This window comes from Typopeltis vanoorti, chromosome 13, assembly GCF_054136105.1.
Source record: "Typopeltis vanoorti isolate ZY-2024b chromosome 13, IOZ_Tvanoo_1.0, whole genome shotgun sequence".
NCBI lineage: Eukaryota > Metazoa > Arthropoda > Arachnida > Uropygi > Thelyphonidae > Typopeltis > Typopeltis vanoorti.
In genome coordinates this window covers 3,525,614-3,551,270 of record NC_143561.1, presented here as the reverse complement: position 1 = coordinate 3,551,270, position 25,657 = coordinate 3,525,614, and the positions used below count along the sequence as shown (strand labels likewise).

Here is a 25,657-nt window from a genome sequence, read left to right as displayed (position 1 = left end):
AATGTTATCTGTGAGAATCAACATGGATTTGTGAAAGGACGCTCTTGTTTTAGCAATATGCTAGCCTTTTATAATAAAGTTACAAGAACATTAGATGAGGGAAAGGCATATACTGCAATTTTCTTAGACTTGGCGAAGGCATTTGACAGGGTGCCACATGATAAGCTGATATTTAAGTTGCAGCACATGGGTCTGGATGTCAGATTGGTCAACTGGATTCAGGATTGGCTGTCTGATAGGTATCAGAGAGTTGTGTATGGTGGAGCAGTTTCCAGGAGGCAGAGGGTTACAAGTGGGGTCCCACAGGGCTCAGTACTAGGACCTATATTGTTTAACCTTTATATCAATGACATAGCCAGTGGATTGCAGGGGGATATTCAGTTGTTTGCAGATGATGTGAAGCTGGGAAGGATTATTAGTAATAGTGCAGATGTGGTAGCCCTGCAAGAGGATTTAAATAAGCTAGATAGATGGGTAAATGAATGGGGGTGTCAGTTTAATGCAGCAAAATGTAAGGTCTTGAGGTTTGGGAAACATCGATGGGATGCTGCATACTCTATGGGAGGAGTTATACTGGAGGAAGTAGGGGAGACAAGAGATCTGGGGTTGATGATTGATAGAAACCTGAAGTTTAGGGGACATATTGCAAAGGTGGTGAAGGTAACACAGAGGATTGCTGCTATTATGAGAAGGACACTGACCTGCAGAGATAAGAGGGTTATCATTCCGTTGTATAAGTCTCTGATCAAACCACACTTGGACTATTGCTCTCAGATTTGGTCAGCAGGATTTGAAGGGGATAAATTAACTGTGGAAAGGATACAAAGACGGATGACAAAGATGGTTTCAGGACTGTACAAGGATAGTTATGAGGATCGGCTGAGAGAGAGTTTGGTGGATAGAAGGAGGAGAGGTGATATGATTGAGACTTTTAAACTGTTGAGAGGTGGTTACAGGGTTGACACTGGGGAGTTCTTTCGCTTGGTTGATCAGCGGGAAGGAGTGATGACAAGAGGCCATCCCTGGAAGTTACGAAAGGAAACTGTGAGCAAGAGGGTAAGGAGTGGTTTCTTTGTGTGGAGGGTGGTTGAGCCATGGAATGCATTGCCTGATGGAGTGGTGGGAGCGAGAACGGTCAGTGAGTTTAAAGAGTGGTATGATAGACTTTGTGTTTCTCAGGGGGGAACCTCCCCTCAGTGAGTCTTGACAGACTTTATGTCTTAGGAAGGACCTCCCTCGATGAGTCTTTTGACTCCTTGGAGGCCTGAATAATAATAATAATAATAATAATAATATAAACACAATAGGTCCACTGCTTCTTCAGCCTCCAGAAAGTTTGGTATTGTTTTTTATTCTAAACAATACTTCTCTCCTACTGAACTCCTGACACAACTCAAATCCAGTGCTGTAACGAGGGCATGGCGCAAGAGACGCCCACCACAGGGACAACTACGTTTGGGGCGCAAAACGTAAAAAATAAATAAATAAATATAAAAGTCCACTATTTTATATTGCATTTTTAAATTTTGGCAATATGCCACTTTAGATACACAAATTCTGCAACACACTGCAACTCATTTTGATGGGGTTAATAGTAAGTATTTAACATATTGCATTTAGTAAAATTTAACCTGTCACATTTAAATTTTTCCAACTTTTTGTCATTTTTGGGTTAGGGAGGCACAAGTTAGACACTTGCATTGGGTTGGGGGGACAAAAGTTAGATACTTGCCACAGGCGCTTCATGCCCTCATTACTGTACTGCTCAAATCTACCCAATTTTAAAATACTATTTTCATATTTCGGGTGGCGGTGGTGCACCTAAGATCTTCCTCAGAATGCTTGACTGTAATCAGAAACAAGCAAGTCAATTGTTGACCCCTCCTGTGGCTTTCCCACAGACTCTCTGTTTCTACATCACGTCTCTTCTATAGGTATTTCCAAAGGTGGCATTTCACTGAACTAGCTGCTGCCAACCCTCCACTTTTCTATAATCATATATGAATACAAGCAGCTGCTGGTCAGCACTCAGACAGTTCAACTCCAAACACACTGAACCAACATCTCATCTCCTATGTTTATATTTCCTACACCTCTGCTCTTTGAAACAATCTTTCCTCATACTGTTTTTCTCAATTTTACAACTTTCAAGTCTTCAAAAAATACAATGAATTCCTTTCTTCACCTACAGCTACCATGCTCCAGTATAAGTAGAATTCCTTAACTAAACTGAATAATTGTTGGTCAGCACTCACATAGTTCAACTCCAAACACACTGAACCAACATCTAATCCTATGTTTACATTTCCTAAACCTCTGCTCTTGAAACAGCCTTTCCTCATTGGAACTGTTTTTCAGGTCTTCAAGAAATATAATGAATTCCTTTCTTCACCTACAGCTACCATGCTCCAGCACAAGCAGAATTCCTTAACTAAACTGAATAACTGCTTTTACAAATATGATGTGAAAATTAACAAAAAAACAATAAAAAGATAAAACTAAGCAAATAGGCAGGAACAGTGAAAATATCAACTGCATCTGAATGTGAAACCATATAAAAGTAAAACACCTCTGGCAGTAGGCATAATTTTTTAGTGAATGGCATATTAAATACAGAAAAAAGACAACAACAGAGAATAAGCAAAGCTGGTATGGTAGGCAGTCAACTGGATAAATTTATATGGAATAAAAAAGAGATTAGCAAAACAATGAAGTAGCAATATATTCAAGACAGTGTTTTAATATGTTAATGAGTTAAAATCAATTTAACTTATGGATATGAGATGCGGATTAGAAACATAGCAGTTGATCGAAGACAAGACCACAGATATCGGAGTTCTGAGAAAAAATTATGGGAGTGAATAGGTGGCATCAATGGCAGAACCATAGTAAGCATGAAGATTTTAGGAAGGCATTTGGAATGTGTGAGCGGAACAATTTTTGGTGGTATGGTCACCTAAAAGGAATAGGAAAGAAAAAGTTAGCAAAAGGTGTTGGGTGAAAAAAACAAATGACAACAAAAAACAACAACAACAAGACTAAGATCTTGGTGGATTGATGCAGTTAGAGGACTGAAATAAATGATCTGAAAATACTGAAAACATGAAGTAACAGATTACTTTGGAAGAAATTATTTATAAAAAGTTATTAATAATGTAACCTTTTCATTATTATTATGAGGGTGGTCTGAAACGTTCTCGGCCTAACCATGAAAAAACAAATTTATAATTTCAAAATTACTTTTATTTTTCAACATAATCTCCCTTAACACTAATACATTTATTCCAGTGATGCTAAGGCGCCATTATCCTCTCCCTGTAGTGGTTCTCAGTAAGATCTGCAAAATACTCCTCTACAGCTGCAATCATCTCTTGATTCGAAGAAAAACGCTGACCAGCAAGGAAGAGTTTTAGTTTTGGGAGATAGAAATCAAAGAGAGCCAAATCTGGGGAATAGGGTGGATGTTCCAACAATTCATAGTGCAGATCCCTTAATTTCCCCATTGCCAAAACACCTTTGTAGGCAATGGGGAAGCAGGTGCAGTGTCCTGATGAAAGATGATTTCTTTCTTCTGCAAACTGGGTCTTTTCTCAAGAATTTTTTCGTCTCATCTGATTAAAAGATCAGAATAATATTCCCCAGTTATTGTTTTACCCTTTTCAAGATAATTAATAAACAAAATGCCTTTAGCATCCCAAAACACCGATGCCATGACCTTTCCTGCTGATGGAACTGACTTTGTCTTCTTTGGGGCTGAACAACCAACTTCTTTCCATTGTTTTGACTGCTATTTGGATTCTGTTGTGTAATGGTGAATCCAAGTCTCATTCATAGTAATAAATCGATGCACAAAATTAGTTTTATTCTTGTTAAAATGCTCCAAGCACTGTTCAGAGATTTTCATGCGAGTGCGTTTTTGATCTGCTGTGAGCAAGCACGACACCCATCTTGCACCAAGCTTTTTCATATGCAATTCTTCATGCAAAATATATCCTTCATGTTCTTTTTAAATGCCTACAGTCTCAGCAATTCACGCACTTTGACTCACTCATGCACTTGATCAATGATTTTTGGTGTTGTCACACCTTTTGGACATCCATCATATGGATCATCTTCAAGGCTGGTATGGTAGCCATTTCTTAAATGTCGAAAATAAAGAAGAAGAGTGCCCATAAAATTTTTTTGAACTTTGAATGACTTAATTTTGGCTTTAAACCTTCTTTTACAAAGAATTTTATAACTGCACGATACTCAATTTTATCCATTTCAAGGGATACAGACAACATTTTTGCTTCAGACAGGTGTATAAAACAAACTACTAGATAGAATGACTTGCAATTTCACATGGATGCTTATGACAGATGAACCAAGTTAGAAACAAAAAATCTTACCGATAGTGTTGCCATCTATGGTCGAGGCTGAGAACTTTTCAAACCACCCTCGTATTATTATTATTAATATGACGATTCAGATGTGCATGGAGTCAAAAGACTCATCGTGAGAGGTCCTTCATAGAAAACACAAACTCTATCATACCATTCCTTGAACTCACTGAATGTCATCAGATAATGCATCCCACGGTTCAACCACCCTCCACGCAAAGAACCCACTCCTCACCCCTCTTGCTCACAGCTTCCTGGCCCCCTTGTCATCCTTCCACCTGTTCCACCAAGTGAAAGAACTCCCCCAGTGTCAACCCTTTAACTACCTCTCAACAGTTAAAAGTCTCAATCATATCACCTCTCCTTCTATCTACCAAACTCTGCAGTCCACATTCCCTCAGCTGATCCTCATAACTAACATTGTACAGTCCTGAAACCATCTTTGTTATTGTTATATCTTCGTTATCTTTCGTTATTGTTAAAGATATATTGTTTATTATTTATTTACTTGTATCTTTCTTTCACTCTTCCTTTTATATTTATTAATCTTTTCTTTCTTACTTTCTTCACTGATATAATATACTAATATACTTCCTTAAAGTGTGCCTAACACGACTCTACCTAGGAATGTTTCCTTTTCGGACACTGGCAAATTTATTTTTTATTACTGTGCCAGCCAGAGTCCTATAATATGAGCTTATTCAAAATTCAGGGAATATTCCTAGGTTAATTGGCATTCATTCTAATATACACTAAATAGATACTGGTACTAATTGCAATCGTGGCCAATAATCTATTACTCAAACACTTTCATTAAATTCCCTCCCGCTATGGTTCTAAATTTTAGCAAGTGGTAATTTGAATTCTTGAAATCAGGCATATACAACAAAACATGTTTATTGGAACAAATTACACTTTACAACTATAATTGGAATAGGATACTAAGCTTTTCAAAATCTCTTGCTAAGTTAGTTACTCAATGCTAATTTAACAAAACACTCACAGATCAAATTGCTAATCACACACAAACTATAAAACATTAAAACTAGCTAACTATGTTATTCTAAATCTAATTCTTAATGCATGCTACATTTAAAGACATTTCACAACCTGTTACTATTCTGGTATAAATCATCTACAAAATTACAAATTCACATATAATCTCAGTCACATGCAGCTAAATTTACACTCCTGACATTCTTTTGTTTAGCAGAATTACTCTATCTTAAAATTCAAATCCTTGTTATAGTCCACTATGAATTGTCCACTTAATATGATCTAACATTAAATTCTGTCTCATTCAAACATATAGTAAAGGTCTTTACATTACCCAATCTTTTTTCTGAAGGTCTGTTAATGGCCACGTGTTGTTCGGGTCATCCTTCGATCAGTTGCTTCTGCAACAGGCTTACGACTATGCCATCCGTTTCATATTCTTCCGGACTCGAACTTCTCACTGCCTCGATACAGTGTTGTCTCTGCTCCTACTTGAGTGGGACATCTGGCGACTGGCACAATTTCTGCATAGGCCGATGATTCGGGTGCTGCTTGTCATGGAATCTTGTTCAGCTTACTCAGAATGCCTGTCCGCCAACCAGCATTATGGGACCCTCTTGCTCATCCCTACTCCGTCCACTTGTCAAGAATCTTCCAAGTGAAGTCAGGAACAACCAGAAAAAAGCTTCGTATTATCGTGCACATTGCCTTATACATTGTCCCTTCTTTTCCACATGACCCTTAGTTTTCATGTCCTCAAGATGATCCTCAAAGTCCTAGCTGCCATTAGATGCTGAATTCTAGGGAATCCCGCTTGCATCCGTCATCTTCCCCGTACATTACGTGTGTAGAGGCTTAAGTGCTGTGAGGACATCATGTTGGAGGCTTAATGGATTTTTTACAACACTCAAAAAGAATTAAAATAGACTTTAATACTTCCTATATTTCGTCCTAGTCACTAGGACATCTACGGGGATTACAAAAAAATTAATGTAACATATGTACAAATAACAAACAATACTAAGCCCAACCACGTGGGTGACACTAAAGTCCTATCTAGGTAGAGCGCCCTCTAAGGGCAGTAGTAGGTGGCCTGGAATGTAAGGTGGGAACTCTGGTGATGAGTGTTTCCCAAATCTTCGGAAGCTTAATGCACCCATATTTATTGAGATTTGGTTGGTTTTTGAGAGCTGCTGCTGCTTCTAAGAAAAGTCTCTCTTTCTTGAATTTGCTGTGGTGGAGCATGGTGGTTTTCTTCCATGATACTCTGTGGGTGGTGTCCAAAACATGGTCAGCCAAGCCTGAATGGCTATAGTTGTGTTTGAAGATGTAAGACTTGTGTTTCTCTAGACGGATGGATGCTGATCTGCCTGTCTGTCCAAAGTATGCCAGCTTACAGGAACAGGGTACTTTGTAAACTCCAGGCAGAGAGAGAGGAGGGAGCTGATCTTTCGTAGAACGGATAAGGGTAGCCAGTTTGCGGTGGGGCTTATATGCTGTGTGTAGATTGTATTGTTTTAGTATCTTGGCTATTTTTTCAGATGTGCCACGGATGTAGGGTATGGTGATGGCATTTTTAAAATCTTGTTGACGAGAAGGAAGGGGAATGGGGGAGGAGTTGATTATTTTTTTTGATACTGTGATTTCCTCTCCAATGGCTACAGCGATCACAGTAAAGTGATCTTATCACTTTACTGTGATGAATCTAGTCTGCACACCCTTACTAACCACACTCTTAGACAACTTCTAAGTGTGATTCCTTGTTTACCCTCCCCCACTTACTCTCCATGTATTGAAAAATTTCTTGTGTGTCAATCTTATAGAATTCTTTAATTACCTATAATTTCTATCATATCACCTCTGCTCAGCCTGTCAACTAAACTCCACAACACACACCCTCAATCTGTTCTCATAGGGACCATTCCTCAGACCTGTCACCAGCTTGGTCACAAGTCACTGAATTCTCTCTCCACTACCTCTCAATTCCCAAGAAATGCAGGTGACCAAATCTGTGTACAGTAGTCAATATGTGACCGAATCATAGCCTTATAAAGAAGGATAATAATCTCCCTATCTTTACTTGTCAATATGTTCTTCATCATCCAAGTAATCCTCTTAACTATTCTGCCAACTCTTGCAATATGTCCTCTGAATTACAAATCTCTATCTACCATCATTCCCAGATCACTGGCTTCATCAATTTCCTATGAACTAATACCATCAATATGATACAGAGTGCACAATCTTTTCATCCCTAAGTGCATTACCTTGCATTTTACAGCAATGAATTGACAACCATCGTCCTTTGCATCTGCCAATAAATTGAATCTTAAATCTTTGCATTTTAAATAAATTGGCCTACATTGCCAATTTATTTAAGTCAACCTGTAAGATATCTACATTGCCTTTATGAACTATTCTCATTCCTTAGTTCTGCATCACTGACAAACAACTGAATATCCTCCTTCAAATATTCTGCTATATCATTAATGTACAAATTAAATAGTAGTGGTCCTAATATAGAGCTCTGGGGCACTCCACTAGTCATTCTCATTCGCCTTGATTCCACTCCACTATATACTCTTTTGATGTCTACCAGCTTTTTTTTTTTTTTTCCATGTAGCCTTTTAAAGAATGCGAGAACTGATCAGGGCTTCTGACCTTCTCACAGTGCACCCTGCTAGATATTCACAATGCTGAACAAACGAGAATGGGCATATCAATACTAGAAGTAAAAAAAAAAACATCGAACAGCTGAAATGTGGGAAGGCAGCTGGAGTGGTTAGGATATTTGACCAGGAATGCTCAAATATGGACTTATAAAAGTTTTACAGTGGCTACACTGAATAACTCAGAAGGCCTGGTCTCTAGAGGATCGAATTTCAGATGATTGGAATAGAGCTCACATAGTGCCCATTAATAAAGAGGGAAATAAAATAATGTGAAAATTACAAAGGAATTTCTCTACTGAGTGTTCCTGGTAAGAATTAGACAATATTTATTTGAGGGAAGGTTACAAAAATTGTGGAGGGGAGCTTGGACAGGAATAAGTGGGTTCAGGGGCCAAATGGAGGTTGTCAGGATGAGATTTTCAACTTAAGACAGAATTCATGGGAATATAATATGGATCTGTATTTGAGTTATGTAAATTTGGAAAAAACATATGACAAGGTGTCAAGAGAAAAGTTGTTCAAAATGTTATAATTACTTGGTGTGAATGGGATATTATATCAAGCAATAAGTTCAGAAGTTAGAATTGAAGGAATTATATGAAGACGAGGAAGATGGTTTAATGTTGAATCAGGTGAGAAAAAGGTGCACACTATTTTCACTCTTATTCATCAACTATATGGATCACATCATGAAGAAAAGTGGCATTAAAGCTGATATCAAAATTGGAGATGTTAATCTCGGCTCTTTACTTCATGCAGATGACGTTATACTTCTAGATAAATTTAGTACAAGTCTGCAGGATTCCCTAACTAAACTAAATAGCTGCTGTAATAAATTTGGCATAAAAATCAGCAATAAAAAGACAAAGACAATTAAAATAAGTAGAGATACTGAAAACATCAACTATGTCCTGAATAGAGAACGTACAGAATGAGTAAAACATTTCAGCCATTTGACACAATTAGTTAAGATGGCAAATAAAATAAGGAACAACAAATCAACTCAATAAATTTATACGGAATAAAAGAGAATTAATCAAACACTAAACTAGCTGTATACAAGAGAGTAATGAAACCAATTTTAACTTATGGATCTGACATCATGTCAACGGGACATTATATCAAGCAATACATAGTCTCTATTTGAGTTGTAAGTCAGCGGTTAGAATTAAAGGAAGTATAGGAAGATGGTTTGATGTTAAATCTGGCGTCAGACAAGGATGTACATTATCCCTTCTGTTATTCATTATCTACATAGATCACACTATTAAGGAAAGTGGTATTAAACCAGAATATCAAAACTGGAGATGTTAATTTCAGCTCTTTACTTTATGTGGATGATGTACTTTTAAACAAATCTGGTACAAGTCTGCAAGATTCCCTGACTAAATTGAATAACTGTTGTGACAGATTTGGTATTGTCGTGACGTTCTATTTTCATGTTATGTTCTAAATCCGCCATCTTGGTTCAAGTCACTCTTATCAATATAACACTTAATCGCAAATTGATCACCGATCCAAAAGTAGAGAAATTTATAATTATACTGCGCCACCCTATTTTAGATTAGTCTATATAAAATAGTAGAATCAATTCTTAATTAAGTTAGCAGTCTTCTCATTAGGCCGAATCATTTATTATTACACTTGGGGTTCCTGCAAGATTCGAATATTTATGAACGGTGCAATAAAAGGGAGTTCAGGCAAACACAATATTTAGATTAACAAAATAAAACATTTAATATACAATATATAGCAAACACATGAATTCTACTTTTAAATGAAACAATACAAATAACTTAATACATCTTGCTAAGTCACTCATTCCAATTCAATGTTCTAAACTTTAACATACAATTCACTGCTTCAAAATTATAAATTTTCTTAATTCAAGTTAATAAAACAAAACTTCTCATTTGATCAGTCTGCACACATCTATCAGCTTTACTTAATGTCTAAATTCACAGCAGGCACTAATCAAGGTAGACATTATTCCAAGCAATCTTACTTTGGACCTTGAACTTCGAAGATATGCTATAGTTAATGTTAGAATAAACAAACATGTTACCAGATACAATCTTCAATACATCAATTTATTGCGAGCACACTTATGAATTAACTTATTTGAGCTAGCGGAACACATTAAATAAAAATCTCCAACGCTTTAACTGAACTACTGTTAATCGCGCTTCACTACTTTAAAAAAAACAGCAATAAGGTACTGATATCCTTCCTTGTTTACTTTTCTACAAGTTAAGTTCATTATATTCTTCTCAGGGCAACACAGAATTAAGACATAATCCAAGATTAACTGGAACTAATCAGAATTTCCCATTGAATGTCCAGTTCTTTATTTATCCGATTACGACATCAATTTCCCTCTATAACCACAGCTGATTTCACTTGCAGCTCAGTATAAGATTCACTACGTTTCTTGCTTACTTCTAAACACTATGCTCTTGAATTTCTGCCCTAAAGAATTTATAATTTTCTTTCACTTTCTTGCTTGTATTCTACCTTCCTTCAGGCTCTGCAAAACTCTCCCCTTTTCTTTCTATATAATTCTTATTGCCTCCCTTTCTCCTTTCTGGTTCCAAGGTCACGCACTCTTCCTCTCATGCTTGTTTACTTCATGCATCTCCATGACAACGCATGAACGTAAACATTTCGCTAATGTAATACAACGCTCTACTCTTACATAACTGATTACATAACATTAAAATTTCACAAATAAGAATAAACAGAATATTTGAGCTACATAATCAGCTCTTTCATTACATATACAATTATTTATAATAATACTTTTCGTTACATCATATATATATATTTTAGTTATTATAAATTCTACACATATTATTGCCTAATAAATTAATAGTAGGTTAAGTTTAGAATAAATAATTAAATAGTAATCCTTAATTAAGGAATAATAAATAATTTTTATACAAATCATGATTAATATGTAATAAGCAATGTTAAATGTGAATGAAAAAAAATAAATTACACAACATAGTTTCATTCACAATTTAACAGTATGAATCAGCAATAACAAGACAAAGACAATGAAAACAAGCATTGAAAATATTAACTGCATTGTGAATGGAGAACCTATAGAACAAGTGAAACATTTCAGCTACTTAGGCACAATTTTTAGTGAAGAGGGTAAATTAAATATGGAAATGGACAACAGCATCAACAAAGCTGGTATAGTAGGAAGTCAACTAAATAAATTTATGTGGAATAAGAAAGAAATTAGTAAAAACACTAAATTAGCTGTACACAACACAGTGTTCAAACCAATTTTAACTTAGGGATCAAAGAGCTGAGTTAGAAATAAAACACTTAAAGACTAGAGACCACAGATATGAGAGTCTTGAGAAAGATTAGGGGCATGAACAGATGCCATCAGTGGCAATATCATATTGAAAAAGGATATTAAGAAAGAACTTGACATTGTCAACATCTAGGAGTGTGTTAGCAGAGCTAATCTCAGGGGGTATGGTCACTTAAACAGAATAGGAGAGAGAGAGAGAGAGAGAGAGATGGTTAGCAAAATAAGTGTTCTTTACCAGGATGGAGGGAAAAAACTTGGAGGAAGACTAAGATCTAGGTGGATTGACACAGTAAATAGCACCTTAGAAGACAGAAATATAAGATTTGATAATATTGTAGTCTTGATGGATTAATTTGGAGGAAAACTGTAGATAAGCATTTAGTAATGATGCAGATTTTTCATGTAGTACTATCATAATATCCAGTACACCCCATGAGAGTACATGTCAGGAATTTGATAATGACAGTTCTAAGAGAAGAGTATCAGTGCATTACAGCTGTAAAACCCTGGGACTCTCTCCATTCAGGAAGCTAATATTAACACTAACTATTTCCAGGGCTTCAGAAATGCCACTTAAATCTACTGATCACTAAACTACTCGTCCATAGTATGAATTATGGTATGCGTGTCTACCATTTCAATTTCAACAACAAAGAGAAGATCTCTAATAAAATTTAAAATACTTAAATTCAAATTATATGCAATCATTTGTAAGATCTGGCATGTCTGTCTCTCCTTTGAATTTTGGACACAAGTCCATTTTTTTTCCTCCAGCATATTACATGCTACTTCAGTTCTACTGCCTGCTAATCAATTACTAGTCTTCAATGACAAGAAGAATGTGTTCATTTCAGTCTCTTATCTATCAAAGTACACTGCAGATGAGTTTTGAAGAGAGATTATGCAAACAAATGCTTCTTCCAATTTTTATGTATAATTTATATCGCATCTCATATAATGAATGAGTTTCTCCTTGTTTGAAATATATGAAGAGGCTAGAAGAAGACCATGGAATCCTTGATTTCCTAAATTAATTCTTATTTAATGACATCAGCAGTAACTCACACAAATTCTTTACATTATGTCATTTTGATACTGTTCTACAATTGAGTCTATGAAGTTTTTGTAGTCAGTAAATAGTTTATTGAATTTAGCTTTATAAAATTAAAATGGCACTTCTTGTGTTCCAACATTTTAGAATACATCTTTCTATGGAAAGCAGTTAGAGATGTGTTTTTATCTGAAACAATTTATTGCCAAGTCCTTGTCATCATGTTTTTTGTGAAAATTGAATGTCTCAACTTTAAAAAAGCCTCAAAAGCTTGTAGAAATCTAAAGTTTCTGTCAGCAGTCCCATGATATTTTTTATACATTACAGAATGCAACTTTATCTTTGTAACATAACAACTTGAATTCCTTCAGCCATTAGTCTTGCAAACACATCGTGGTTGTTTTTAATTGATGACACAACAGAACTCTTTTCTCTAGTGTTTGGAATAAATTCTAGTCCCTCAACTTTGCCTTCAGTTTTGCACTTCACAAAACTAAAAGTGTCATTTGCATTATTTCCTTTCATTTATTATCCATCCTATCCTATCCTATTCCCTCAGCCATATTGTTGGTGGGGGTAGCTATACGCTACCATACTAGAGAGATGATTATGAGCAAGGTGGTTTGCTACCTTCCTTGTCATAGTATATTTTATGACTATAGCAATGTGTGTGTGTGTTCACCGGACCAGTTTGCCTGTTTTGAGGGATGAAAATCCCTCGTACTGGGAGAAAAAGCCTCCACCTCTGCATGAGACTGGTTAACTCACCTTCAGTCGAAAGAGACCAGATAAAGGTTCTTCACGTCACTGACAGGAATCAAACCCAGGTCTTTCTGACCAAAGGACTTTGTCTATACTGACTGAGCTACGGAGGCTCTTTATTATCCATAATGAAGGATAAATTTATACAATTTATCTATAACAATAATTCAATAGGAAAAACAAGTTTACAAAAACAACAGAAAATGGTCAACATTGGCAACAGAGCCAGACTAACTTTTTATAATATCATGCTAATAATGTTATCAAGTCTCCAACTCGTCTTTGCAAGACAATTGCGTTTTTAAATAACCCATTTAAAAAGCCTTTCATCATGTATGTTCAAGCATATAATTACACTAAGCTAATTTATGTTGTGAACTATGAATATAGGCTTACATTAATACTACATTACAACTGTAGTAATAAGGGTTGCAGAAAGTACTGGGAGAAAATAACAGTTGGCAGTGAAACAAGTGAAAACTGATCATGTTAAATCAATTTTTTTTTTGTTTAATATATTTGATTTTTATAAGAATGGCGATGACTTGTGAATTATGCAAAATAAAATGCTGTTTCAGAATGCTTGACTATTTATTTCAATATTAATCTGTGATTAATTTTGAAACTCATTATAGCTATTAGTTTATAACAGAGGATATACTATTAAAAAATATAATATCAAATTATTATAAAAAATATAATAATACTAAAGATAACAATTACTTCATATTTTGGAAACAACAGCTAGGTACTTTTGAGAGTATCTCCGTGCAAACTAACTTTTGGCAGGTGCGAATGGTCTACAAAGGAATTAACTTATTCTGTTAATTACATATGATACTATCTCCTGGTTGAAAATAAAACTTCTTTATTTTCATCTCATCTCATATCAACATCTCATTCACTATTGTTATTTGATCACAGGCAGCCTCCGATGAATGTAACCTGATAATGAATGAGATGTTTAAAAGTGAAAAATAGCATGTAAATTATGCAAAGTAAATAAGGTAATACATTTTGAAGGCATTTAGAATGAGATTGAAAATTCACTTGGCATTTGCCTCTGATAACTCGATAGTGCACTTCCCCATGCACTATCAAGTGCACTTGATAGTCCATGGGAAGTGGTAAAGGAGTGTTTGAGGAAAGCAATAACAGACTGCATACCTAGAGTCAAGAGAATAAATCAAGTGGGAGTTAAATGGAAGCTACAAAATTGTCAAGGAAATTCAAGGAGAAAGTGACCAACAAGCACATGAGCAATACAAAGCACAGGCCAGAAGAGTAACCAGGGTGGTAAGAAAGGCAAAAGCAGAGCATGAAAGAAAATTAGCAGTACAGGCCAAAGATAATCCCAGTGAGTTTCTTCAGTATGTTGCAAGTAAAAGGAAAAATGTTCGTGGCAGACTCATTTTAATGAATGGCGATAGGGGAGGTAACTGAATAACAATAGAGGCAAAGGCTTATATGGAAACTGAGGTAAATGAACTGGAGGTGCATAGCAGACCCTTGATGTAAATACAGCTATGGGATTTGATGATACACCAGCTCAAGTTTTACGAGAAGGTGCTAGAGAACAGGCACTGCCTTTGGCCATGTTGTTTAATCTAAGTCTCAGCTATGGGTTAGTCCCAAGGGAGTGAAAAGAAGGGAAAATAGTTCCACTACATAAAAATATTGATGTAGGAAATTACTGATCAATCAGCATATCAGGAATCATAGTCAAAGTAATGGAGAAGTTGGTCAAGAGCAAAATACAGGAATGGATATATACAGAAATGAGATGGATATAAGTTGGTGAAGTGGATAAGAGAATGGTTGATGGAGAGATATCAGAGAACAGTTAATAGTTTATTAGAATAAGAGAAGAGTTCCAGTAGAAGGCCTATTACTAGTGGCATGCCACAGGGCTGTGCTTTGAGCCACTAATATTTAATTTGTACATTAACAATAAAGGAAAGGATCTGAGAGGAAATGTTCAGTTGTTTGCAAAAGATGCAAAATTCAGTAGAGCCAGGGACATACATTCAAGATGTGCTAAGTGTACAGTGCACACCCACGGAATAGCAATATCACTGATATTATATTTTTGCATTTATTCCTGTTAAAGACCCCTATTGTTTCCTGGCTTCAAGTGATTCCTAAAATTAGCAGAACATACTAATGCTTCATGGACAGGACACTTTTCGATGTGTAAACACTGCATTACATTTGTGTTAATAGCCTAGGTGTGTGGTTACAAATACGGACACCTTTGAGCTCTTTGAACAGACAAATTCCCATTATAACCATTTTATAATGGAAACTGAGTATGAATTTAAAAAAAAACAACAACAAAACAAACTTACTTCATTCATGACATCTAGAGCAAAACTGCAAGAGAGTGGCGAATTTGTGGATGCTATGAGTAGCTTTACACTATCACTGTTAAATAGTCTTGGTGAAAGCTCTACTTCATTTTCCAATGAAAAACCTATCAGATGTTTCCACAATTCTAGAACTGTTGTCCAGCTCTCTTCAGTAGAATAATGTTCTAATAATTTTGGGAATGACTGCAGAGTGGTATTCACATAATTTCCTTTAACTTCTAGAAAATGAAATAGTGGCCAAATTAATACTGAAATGATATGTCATGTTTTCTAATAATTCATTAAAACAACACTGCAGAAAAAAATTTTATCAGTTTATTTTATTAAAAACTGTGTGTTGGAAATTTTATAAAGTAACAAAAGATCAAAAGTTGTTCATTTTCATTAATATCTTTTTATTTTGAATTTTTATTATGTGATTCCCACCCACAAAAAGTTGTAAAATTACACTATGATCAATATGATCATACTGTAAACCTACAGTACAATTAGTCACAGTGTGGGCTAATAAAAAGTTTTTTTTTTAATAGTGGGGACATAATTGGTTACGGAGACAAAGACTAAAACAAGTTGAGAGCATATTAAATAATAAGTATAATCTAATAATAATGCTAAGTATTTGCTGAATTTCTGATCAGGATATGAACTAGTCATTATCATCACCATTCTAACATAAAGATGCTCACAAGATATTCAGTTCATAAGGTACAACAGTCCAGTTTTACCATAATAATGGTAGGGAATATATTTTTTATGTTTATTATGGCAAGTCTTGACTGGCAGACAATGCTTTGGACACCCTTCACACAGGATTAGATGGAAGAAAACCAATGTGCTATATGTATGTCATATTATATTTGACTTACATATAGCAGATGTTTCCACAATTCTAAAACTGTTGTCCAGCTCTCTTCAGTAGAATAATATATTTTACTAATCACTTACACAAACAATTCTCCCTCTTCTGTTAAAAATTCTACCCACCTAAAAAAGTATTTTAGAAAACCACACCTTAAATAGTTCAGACCTAATGGTGAGTTTTGATATCACCTCATTATTCACTAATGTACCACTGATTGAAACACTTAACTTACTAAATTCACAATTCCCCAGATATATTTCAGCTATTTAAATTCACGGTACAGGCAGGTTATTTTACATGGAAAGGGAATATACAAACAATTAGATGGGATAGCTATGGGTTTGCCCCTTTCTCCCCCCCCTCCCCCTTAGCCAATTTCTACATAGAACATCTTGAAAAATTAGCTATCAACACAGCCACTCTCAAACCTAGTCTCTGGCTACGCTATGTTGATGATGTGTTTACTATTTGGCTATATGGCTCAGACACACTGAATACATTTTTAGTGCATCTAAATAGCCAGCACCTTAAAATCCACTTTACAATGGAACTAGAAGCCAATGACTGCCTGCCCTTCACACACTGATCACACGCCTTCCAGAAGGTTCCTTATCATTTTCAGTTTGTAGAAAACCCCACATACAAGGAGATACTTACACAAACAATCACACCATCACCCTTCTCAACAATATGGTATCTTAAAAACACTAACCCATAGAGCTAGAGCAATCTGTTCCAATGACATTGCTCTCACTGCTGAACTTTCTCACCTACGTCACACCTTCTTAACCAATGGTTATAATCACATAAGATAGATAACATACTAAATGCTACCCAGAAATCCCTTTATCTACCACAGAAGACTACAACAAAACTATCACCATCCCATACATTAAAGGCACATCCGAAAAGATATCTAGGGTGATTAACAAACACCAACCACGCACAGTATTTAAATCTTATGTAAAATTAGCAACTCTCATCCATTCACCTAAGGACAAATGCACTCCTTTATCACATCCATGTCTATGAAGTGCCCTGTTCTTGCCATCAAGCCTACTACGGACAGACAGGAAGAACTGTGGACATCCACCTCAGTGAACACAAAAAATATATCTGACACTTTCGCTATGGCAAGTCAGGTCTGGCAGACCATGCTTTGGATACTCCTGCACACAGGATCAATTGGAAAGAAACAAAAGTAATGCACAGAAACTTCTACAAGTCAGAGAGGTTGTTCCTGGAATCAACAGAAGCTTTGAAACTTCCAAACCTTAACAAGTATGGCTGTATAAATCTACCAAAGATTTGGGAGACAGTCATCCTAAGACCAAATTAATATTTATTACTTTTATTTTATTTTTTCAAACTTTGAACTTTTTTTATTTATTTATTTATTTTTAACCTAGATGGTGGCATATTAGGCCATATTAGGACTTTAGTCTTGTGCTGCACACTGCAATTACTTATACTAGTCCCACTGTTACACCGGATTACGGTTCACTTGCAAACTTTGTATGTGTGCTCTGAAGATGCTGGATATAATACCAGCGAAATATTAACTTTTAAGTTAATAAACAGTTATTTTCTTATCCATCTGTGTTCATATCATACTGTGAAATCTATTACAACATGTATGACGAACACATAAGCCTATCCACGCGTATTAATTTCTTAACTACTTCCTTAGGAAATTTTTTAACACATTTATAAAAATGTGTTAAAAATTTTTTCGTGTAATTATTAGTATGCTAGCAATAAATTATGTCTATATTTTGCTGTAGTCAGTAAAAATGTAGTCATTTTTAACTGTATATTTTCATATTAAGGTAAAATTGTAGTTTTTCCTTAGCTTTTTGGGAATTGGCAGTAGCATTGGCATGCCTGTTTAATAAGAGTCTTGCAACAGCATAGGTTCCAAGGGAGTGGAAGGAGGGTAAAATTGTTCCACTGCATAAAGGTGGTGATAAGGCTGCAGCTTCAAATTATAGACCAATTGTATATCTGGTGTTGTGGTGAAGGTACTGGAGAGATTGGTGAGAAATAAGATACAAAAATGGTTGATAACAACAGTATTCTTTGTGGTTATCAACATGGGTTTGCTAAAGGGAGATCATGTTTCACTAACTTACTGAAATATAATTGCAGTAATAAGGTCTTGGACAGGGGAGATGCATATACAGTGGTATACTTGGATTTCGCAAAAGCTTTTGATAGACTGCCACACGATAAGCTGGTAAATAAATAGAAACAGATGGGATTGGATAACAGACTTCTCAGTTGGATCAGTGACTGGCTGTCAGATAGGTATCAGAAAGTTGCATATGGGAGCGCAGTATCTCGAAAGAGAATGGTCACCTGTGTGCCACAGGGGTCAGTTTTGGGGCCATTGTTGTTCAATTTGTATGTTAATGATATTGGGTCGGGTTTAACTAGTGATATCCAGCTGTTTGCAGATGATGCAAAACTAGAGAGAGCAATGCACAGTCAGGCTGATGTTAATGCCTTACAAGACCACTTGAATAGATTGCATGAATGGGCAGGTAAGTGGAACTCAGTTCAATGTTGCCAAGTGTAAGGTTTTGAGATTTGGTAAGCAACGATGAGATGCAAAGTATACACTTGGTGGGAAAACTTTAACAGAAGTAGAGGAGATGAGATATCTAGGAGTGATTGTGGACAAGAACCAGAAATTGAGGGACCACATTGCACAAGTTGTGAAGACCTCACATCAGATAATGGCAATGATGCAGAGGATGCTGACATGCAGAAATAGAGTGGTTATGATGCCATTGTACAAGGCCTCATATGGATTATTGTGCACAGATTTGGTTGCTGGGTTCTCATGGTAATGAGGATATGTTGGAAAGGATTCAGAGAGAAGATTCACAAAGGTGGTCAGTGGTCTTTGGAATGTGGAGTATGAGGACAGATTGAGAGAATTTAAGTTGCAAAGCCTTGTGAATAGGAGGAAGGGGAGGGGATATGATTGAGACATAAACTAGTCAGAGTTTTTATCAGGTTGACATGGAAGAGTGGAATGTACTGCCTCAGTCTTTGTGAATGTAGACACATTAGATCAGTTTAAAGCATGGTTGGATGAGCATTGTGTGCAATAGCACGTACCTCCCATGATGAGTCTCTGGCTCCACGGAGTTAATAATAATAATAAAGTAAAATAAAGCTAAATGTAAGAATTGTAGAGGAATTTCTCTATTAAGTATTACAGTAAAGATCTATGCAGCATACTTGAGAAGAGATCATGAAAAATTGATAGAGAAACATGGAGAAGAACAAGAGCTGGGGTTGAGGCCAAACAGAGGTTGTCGAGATCAGATTTTCACCTTACTACAAATAGTTGAGAAATCATGGGAATATAACAGGGATATGTACTTAAGTTTTGTAGATCTGGAAATGGCATATGAAAATGTGCCTGGAGAAAAGCTTTTCAAAATGTTACAATTATATATGGGGTAAATAGAATGTTATAGAAGAGGAATAAGTCAGTTAATAAACAACTTTGTTATCATTTATTTTTTTTGGTGTTGTAATGCAATTAAAAATAAGTTAAAATTAGTCAAAACACCAATATTTAAGTTGTATATATAAGTTGTAAGTTAGCAACTAGAATTGAAAGAAATACAGAAAAATGGTTTGCTGTTAAATCAGGTGTGAAACAAGGGTGTACACATTATCACACTAGGAAAGATGGATTACATTATGTAAGAAAGTGGTATATGTAAGAAAATCTGATATTAGAATTGGAGATATCAACTTAGCTCTTTGCTTTATACAAATGACATACTTCTAGACACATCAGGTGCAAGTCTCCAGGAATTCTATAACTAAATTGAATAGCTATAACAAATATGAAATGAAAATGAAAACGAGCAATAAAAAGACCAAAACAATGAAAATAAGCAAGAACATAGAAAACTTCAGTTGCAATCTCAATGGAGAACCTACAGAATGAGGAAATATCTCAGCTATTTGGGCACAGTTGTTGGGTGAAGATGGTATATTAAATATGGAAATGGACAACCGAATATACAAAGCTAGTATGATGAGGAGCTAGTTGAATAAATTGATGTGGAATGAGAGAGAAATTAGACAAACACTAAACTAGCAGCATACAAGACAGTGTGCAAATCAGTTTTAATTACGGATCAGTCTTCATGTCTTCATGAAGATGGATAAACCACTTAATCAAAGACTAAAGACTACTGAGAAAAATTAGGGACTTGATTATATGTCATCATATGGCAGAATCATATTAAAAATGAAGATTACGAGGAAACTTGACATTGTTGGCATTCAAGAATGTGCGAGTAGGGCTAATCTAAAAGATGCAAAAGAGGTGTTTAATGCCAAGATGGTAGGAAAAGACCAAGAGGATGACCAAAAGATCTAGGTGGATTGAATCAGACAGAAGTGCCTTAGAGCAGTGCTTTCCAAACTTCTGGTTGTCAGGGCCGCCTTTGGAAAAATTAAAATATTTCACAGCCCCCCCCCCCTCCTTGAAAAAAAAACATAATATAGACATATATTATTATAATATTTATTGTATTTATATTCAATACAAAACATACACAGCGAATATTGCAAAAATCAAATGCAAATATTACATTTTAAAAGCATCTTACATACACATTTGACACAGCACATTATCTCATATTTTTATATAGACAGATATATTGTTATTGTACATTTGCAGTACAAGCACATAAAACGATTAGTAAAAAAGAAAGAATGTGATGGATGTGTTTCAATACTGCTACACAAAAAGTCAATATCAGGCGAAATATTTGAAACTGCAATTCTTAGATTTCTGCTTTGAAATGAAACTTATATGAATAAGCTTATATTTACTAATATTCATTAAGCACCAAAATATGCAGGAAGCAAAATTTGTGAACCCGCACTAATGTGTGATTTTTTCCCCATTAAATTATAAAATATAACAAAAAAGAAATAATAAATAATAAAAATTAAATATGTTTCTTTTAAGATAAAAAAATCTACTTAGTCTTAAAACATTTTCAATTTGTTTTCATTATGTCACGGCCCCCTCAACAAAACCTACAGCCCCCAAGGGGGTCGCAGCCCACAGTTTGGGAAGCACTGCCTTAGAAAACCGAAATGTTAGATACGACATTTCGGTATGACTGGTGTGCTGATAAGTAACAGACAGTCTGAGGAAAATTGTTGTAAACTTAATCATGTAATACTGCCATAGTAGCCTCTGGACACCTCTGGAGAGCATGTATGAGGATATTGATATTTTTTTTTCACATGATCCAGAAACCATACTCTAGAGCCAAACATGGAACTTTTCAGACCACTTCAAGCCGGCAATAAGTAAGAGACACTGGTCTCATGATGAGCAAAGAAATTCATCTCTAACTAAAAAACTTATAAATATTCATGGTGGGATTTGAACCTGTGGCCTATTTTCTACCTAGAATATTCTGAGGATATCTTATTCTCTTTAATAGAACTCCAACCATTCTTTTGGGTGCGTTATGTCGATGATATATTTACAATCCAGCTCCATCTGAAGGATGCATTCCCTGTGTTCCCAGAAAAGATAAATGGTTTACATCCTCCAGTGCCATAATGAGGGCATGACAAAAGAGGCGTCCACTGCAGGCGCAACTAGGTTTGGGGCACAAAATGTAAAAAATGTAAAAAATAAATAAATAGATATAAAATTCAGCTGTTTTATATTGTTGAAAGTTTATTTTTCACTTGGTTAGAGTATAATAAAATTAGTTTAATCCTTTATCCAAGTTTGAGCAAACAAAGTTTGCGCCTGAAAGTATCTTCAGGACTGGGGTAAGGTGGTACAACACCAGGATAACTCGTTGCAAAGGTGGAGCAAGATACCAACACTCCTATCTCAGTATCTCCTATAATGCAAAACACATCTCCTTGCGGATATGTCTAATGTTATGCATTAAGGAAAGGGCCACTATCCAGACTAGTTTTGACCTTTATTGAGGTCTCTTCACTGGGAGCCAGGCCCAAGTGGAGATACCAGGCAGAAGCATTAGCAGGTCATCTCTACCTATAGGAGTTGCCAAATGGTGTGCCACCCTTTTTTTTAATAAATTACTCTGGATTTAGAGAAAGATGTTGAAAGTTTATTTTTCATTTGGTTAGAGTATAATAAAATTAGTTTAATCCTTTATCCAAGTGTGAGCAAACAAAGTCTGCACCTGAAAGTATCTTCAAGACTGGGGTAAGGTGGTACAACACCAGGACAACTCGTTGCAAAGGTGGAGCAAGCTAGTTTGGGAAGCGCTGCCTTAGAAAACCGAAATGTTAGATATGACATTTCGGTATGACTGGTGTGCTGATAAGTAACAACACTCCTATCCAAGTGTGAGCAAACAGTTTGCGCCTGAAAGTATCGTCAGGACTGGAGTAAGGTGGTACAACACCAGGGCAACTCGTTGCAAAGGTGGAGCAAGTTCCAACACTCCTATCTCAGTATCTCCTATAATGCAAAACACATCTCGTTGTGGATATGTCTAATGTTATGCATTAAGGGAAGGGCCAATTGACCTTTACTGAGGTCGAATGGGAGTTCATGTTTCTCATCATCGGCCTTTGGAGTAAAAAGCATGCTGAGGATCAGCAGACAGTGTGAGGGGAAAGAACGAAAGTTAGAGTAGGATAGTAGGAGATAAAAGAGGCCTCAGTCGACCTGTTCCACAATGTGGGTTTGGCTAAGAAGTCTATATTCCATAACCTCCTGTTACCTGTTCTTTTTTTTTATATATATATATAAAGAAAAAATTACCATACATAAAACAAATTTAAAAATAAACCCAAAACCCTGAGGTTCGCATTTAACTTTGTCCAAATCAAAAAAAAACTTATCAGGTGTTTGTGGAGGATATCCGTCAACCACCTGCTTTCGACCGCTATTTAAAAATTGCTATTAGCTGGTGATTGTTGTTGTCACTTATTAAACTTCTTGCTTAATAAATATGCTAACTTTAAGGTTACTTGTTCTTCGGTTTCGCAGGGAGTAAGTTCCAGGAAAAAAAGCAATAGATTAAGTTTAAAGTGATTAAAATTACATTTTTTTTTAGCTTAATTTTAAAATGAAAGTTAATAATTTAATAATATTTAGTAATGAAATTTAATAAAATTAAGTTTTTTTTTTATTTTTTATTTTTTGCAAAGAGGAACTGAGAGAAGGACATGAGAAAAAAAACAGCACAATTAGCAAGGACAAACCTAAAGTAAGAAATAGCTGGGTGACATGAATGACCAATTTAAGACTGAAAGAAGCGGGGAAAGAGCCTGGTATGGGTGATGCAGCCCACAAGGAGCTGCACCGCCTCGATGTAGGCCTTTGCAGCCCAGGTTCACAGGATACCCCCCTCCTATGTGGACCAAACAGAAACAAAACTTAAAGGATTTTTTTTTTTTTTTTTTTTTTTTTTTTTTTTTTTAAACTAGCAGAGCTGTACTAATAATCTAGAGTCTTTTCAACATGTTGAAAATTAATTCTTCCTGTTCACTATTGTAGATTTTAAGGATTAGCACGGGTAGCTTGCCATTACCATAGTAATTTACCGCTGCAAGGGCTCTGCGCAAAGCTATCCCCACTTCATCGCCTCCATTCGGGCCTGGGTAGCAATCCTCACTGTCGATGTTATTTATATCTTCTATAAAGACATCGTTCCACTCCGCGCTAACCACGTTTGATCCGTTTTTCCCTGTGAGTTGTAGTTCAACATCTCCAAAAACTTCTATCCCCTTTTTTAGCAGATTCTTCTGCTCAGAGTCCCCTTTTAAATAATGCAGTAATAATGAGTTTCTTTCACGTAGGGGATCTCTGTGGGTTCTGGTACTGCCCTTGTTTCAGTTTTGCCTGGAGTTCCTTTATGAGGTTGTCCTATTACTTCTGAGACCTCTTCTTGTTCTTCTATTGTTTCAATTTCAGCTCGTGTGTTGTTAGTAGGTGGTTTTTTGACCGACGAATCTTTGGTCTTCTTCGCTGACCATGTGGTTACCCCTTCTGTTCCCTTTGGGCTCTCTTGTTTGTTCGTTTTTCCAGTAATGGTGGCATCTTCCGAATTCACAACCTTGTCTTTTTTTTTTCTTTTCTTTTCCTTCTTTTTTTTCTTCCTACTTTCTGGGTTTTTGCATGGAGATTTCTTAAAAGCTTCTGTTGTTGTAGTTTTATCTTTTTTCTGGTTCTTCGAGTCTTTTTCGTCCTCACTTGATGTCTCGTTGCTTTCATTATACCATTTCTTGTGAGACTGATTGGGGAGAGCTTCATCTGTTTTCTCTTCGTTTTCTCTTTCTATTTCATTTAATGCTGTGAGTGCTGGAAAGACGTCTGGGTCTAAGATGTTTGTGCCTGTAGCTGTGTTGTCTGCGGTCAGTGAGTCTTGCCTTGAAGCTTCTGTGATTGGTGAAATAGTGCCTCCTGCTTTTTCTGCAAGTGTCCAACTAGGACAAATGTTGATTTTGTGGGTGGTGTCCCTACGTTTCAGACAGGGTGCTTCACACTGGGATAGCACATGTCCTGCCCCCATGCAGTTCCTGCACTTGTTCTTGGGGCAGTCTGCGCCTAAGCTCCAGTGATCCGCACCGAAAGCACTGTCTTTTTTACACCCGGATAGCTAACCATCACCCGGGCTGATCCGATCATGACGAAGTTTGGGATTTCCTCCTCCATCATGATCGAGAACGAGACCTCTCCCGACTTCCACTGAGGAACCTCAGCGTCCATGCCAATTTTTATGTCCTTCACGGCTCCCCATCTCAAGAAAACTTTGATTATGATATCTTTATCTTCTTCTAGATATTCTAACGGGAACCTTTCTATTTTGACTGTTTTTGCAACACTTCCAACCACAACGGGATGAAAGACTTTCCCATTGCACTCTATACCACTCAGCAGTTGCTCACGTGTTGCAGCATTTGCGCAAACGACCTGATATCTCCTCCCCCCCATACGGTGTAAAGCCGGAAATTTTGTCCGCCACCACTCTATCTATGATGGTTTTTGCAAAGGTTCTCTTATGGATCTCTATGTCTATTTCGAAACCGAGGGTTCTCACCCTCAGTAAAACCGAAGACATTGTTTTAAAAAAGAGAGGACGTCCCTATATCATGAAAGTAAGTTCCCATACAATTTGCGTTGTTCAAAACGGAAGGGCTGTGAATTGAAAACAAAAAAGCCAAAAGGACAAATAAAGCAATTCTTACC

At 36.2% G+C, this 25,657-nt stretch overlaps 1 protein-coding gene across 3 annotated transcripts in view; it reads right to left on the bottom strand.

Moving 5' to 3' along the window:
• Positions 1-25,657, bottom strand: part of lin (protein lines homolog) — a 109,666-nt gene that overhangs the window by 61,154 nt on the left and 22,855 nt on the right. For all 3 annotated transcript variants that reach the window (XM_090402972.1, XM_090402973.1, XM_090402974.1), the window contains one exon: positions 15,540-15,778. In XM_090402972.1, coding sequence (XP_090259098.1) covers positions 15,540-15,778 — 239 coding nt within the window. The remainder of the gene's footprint in view (positions 1-15,539; positions 15,779-25,657) is intronic.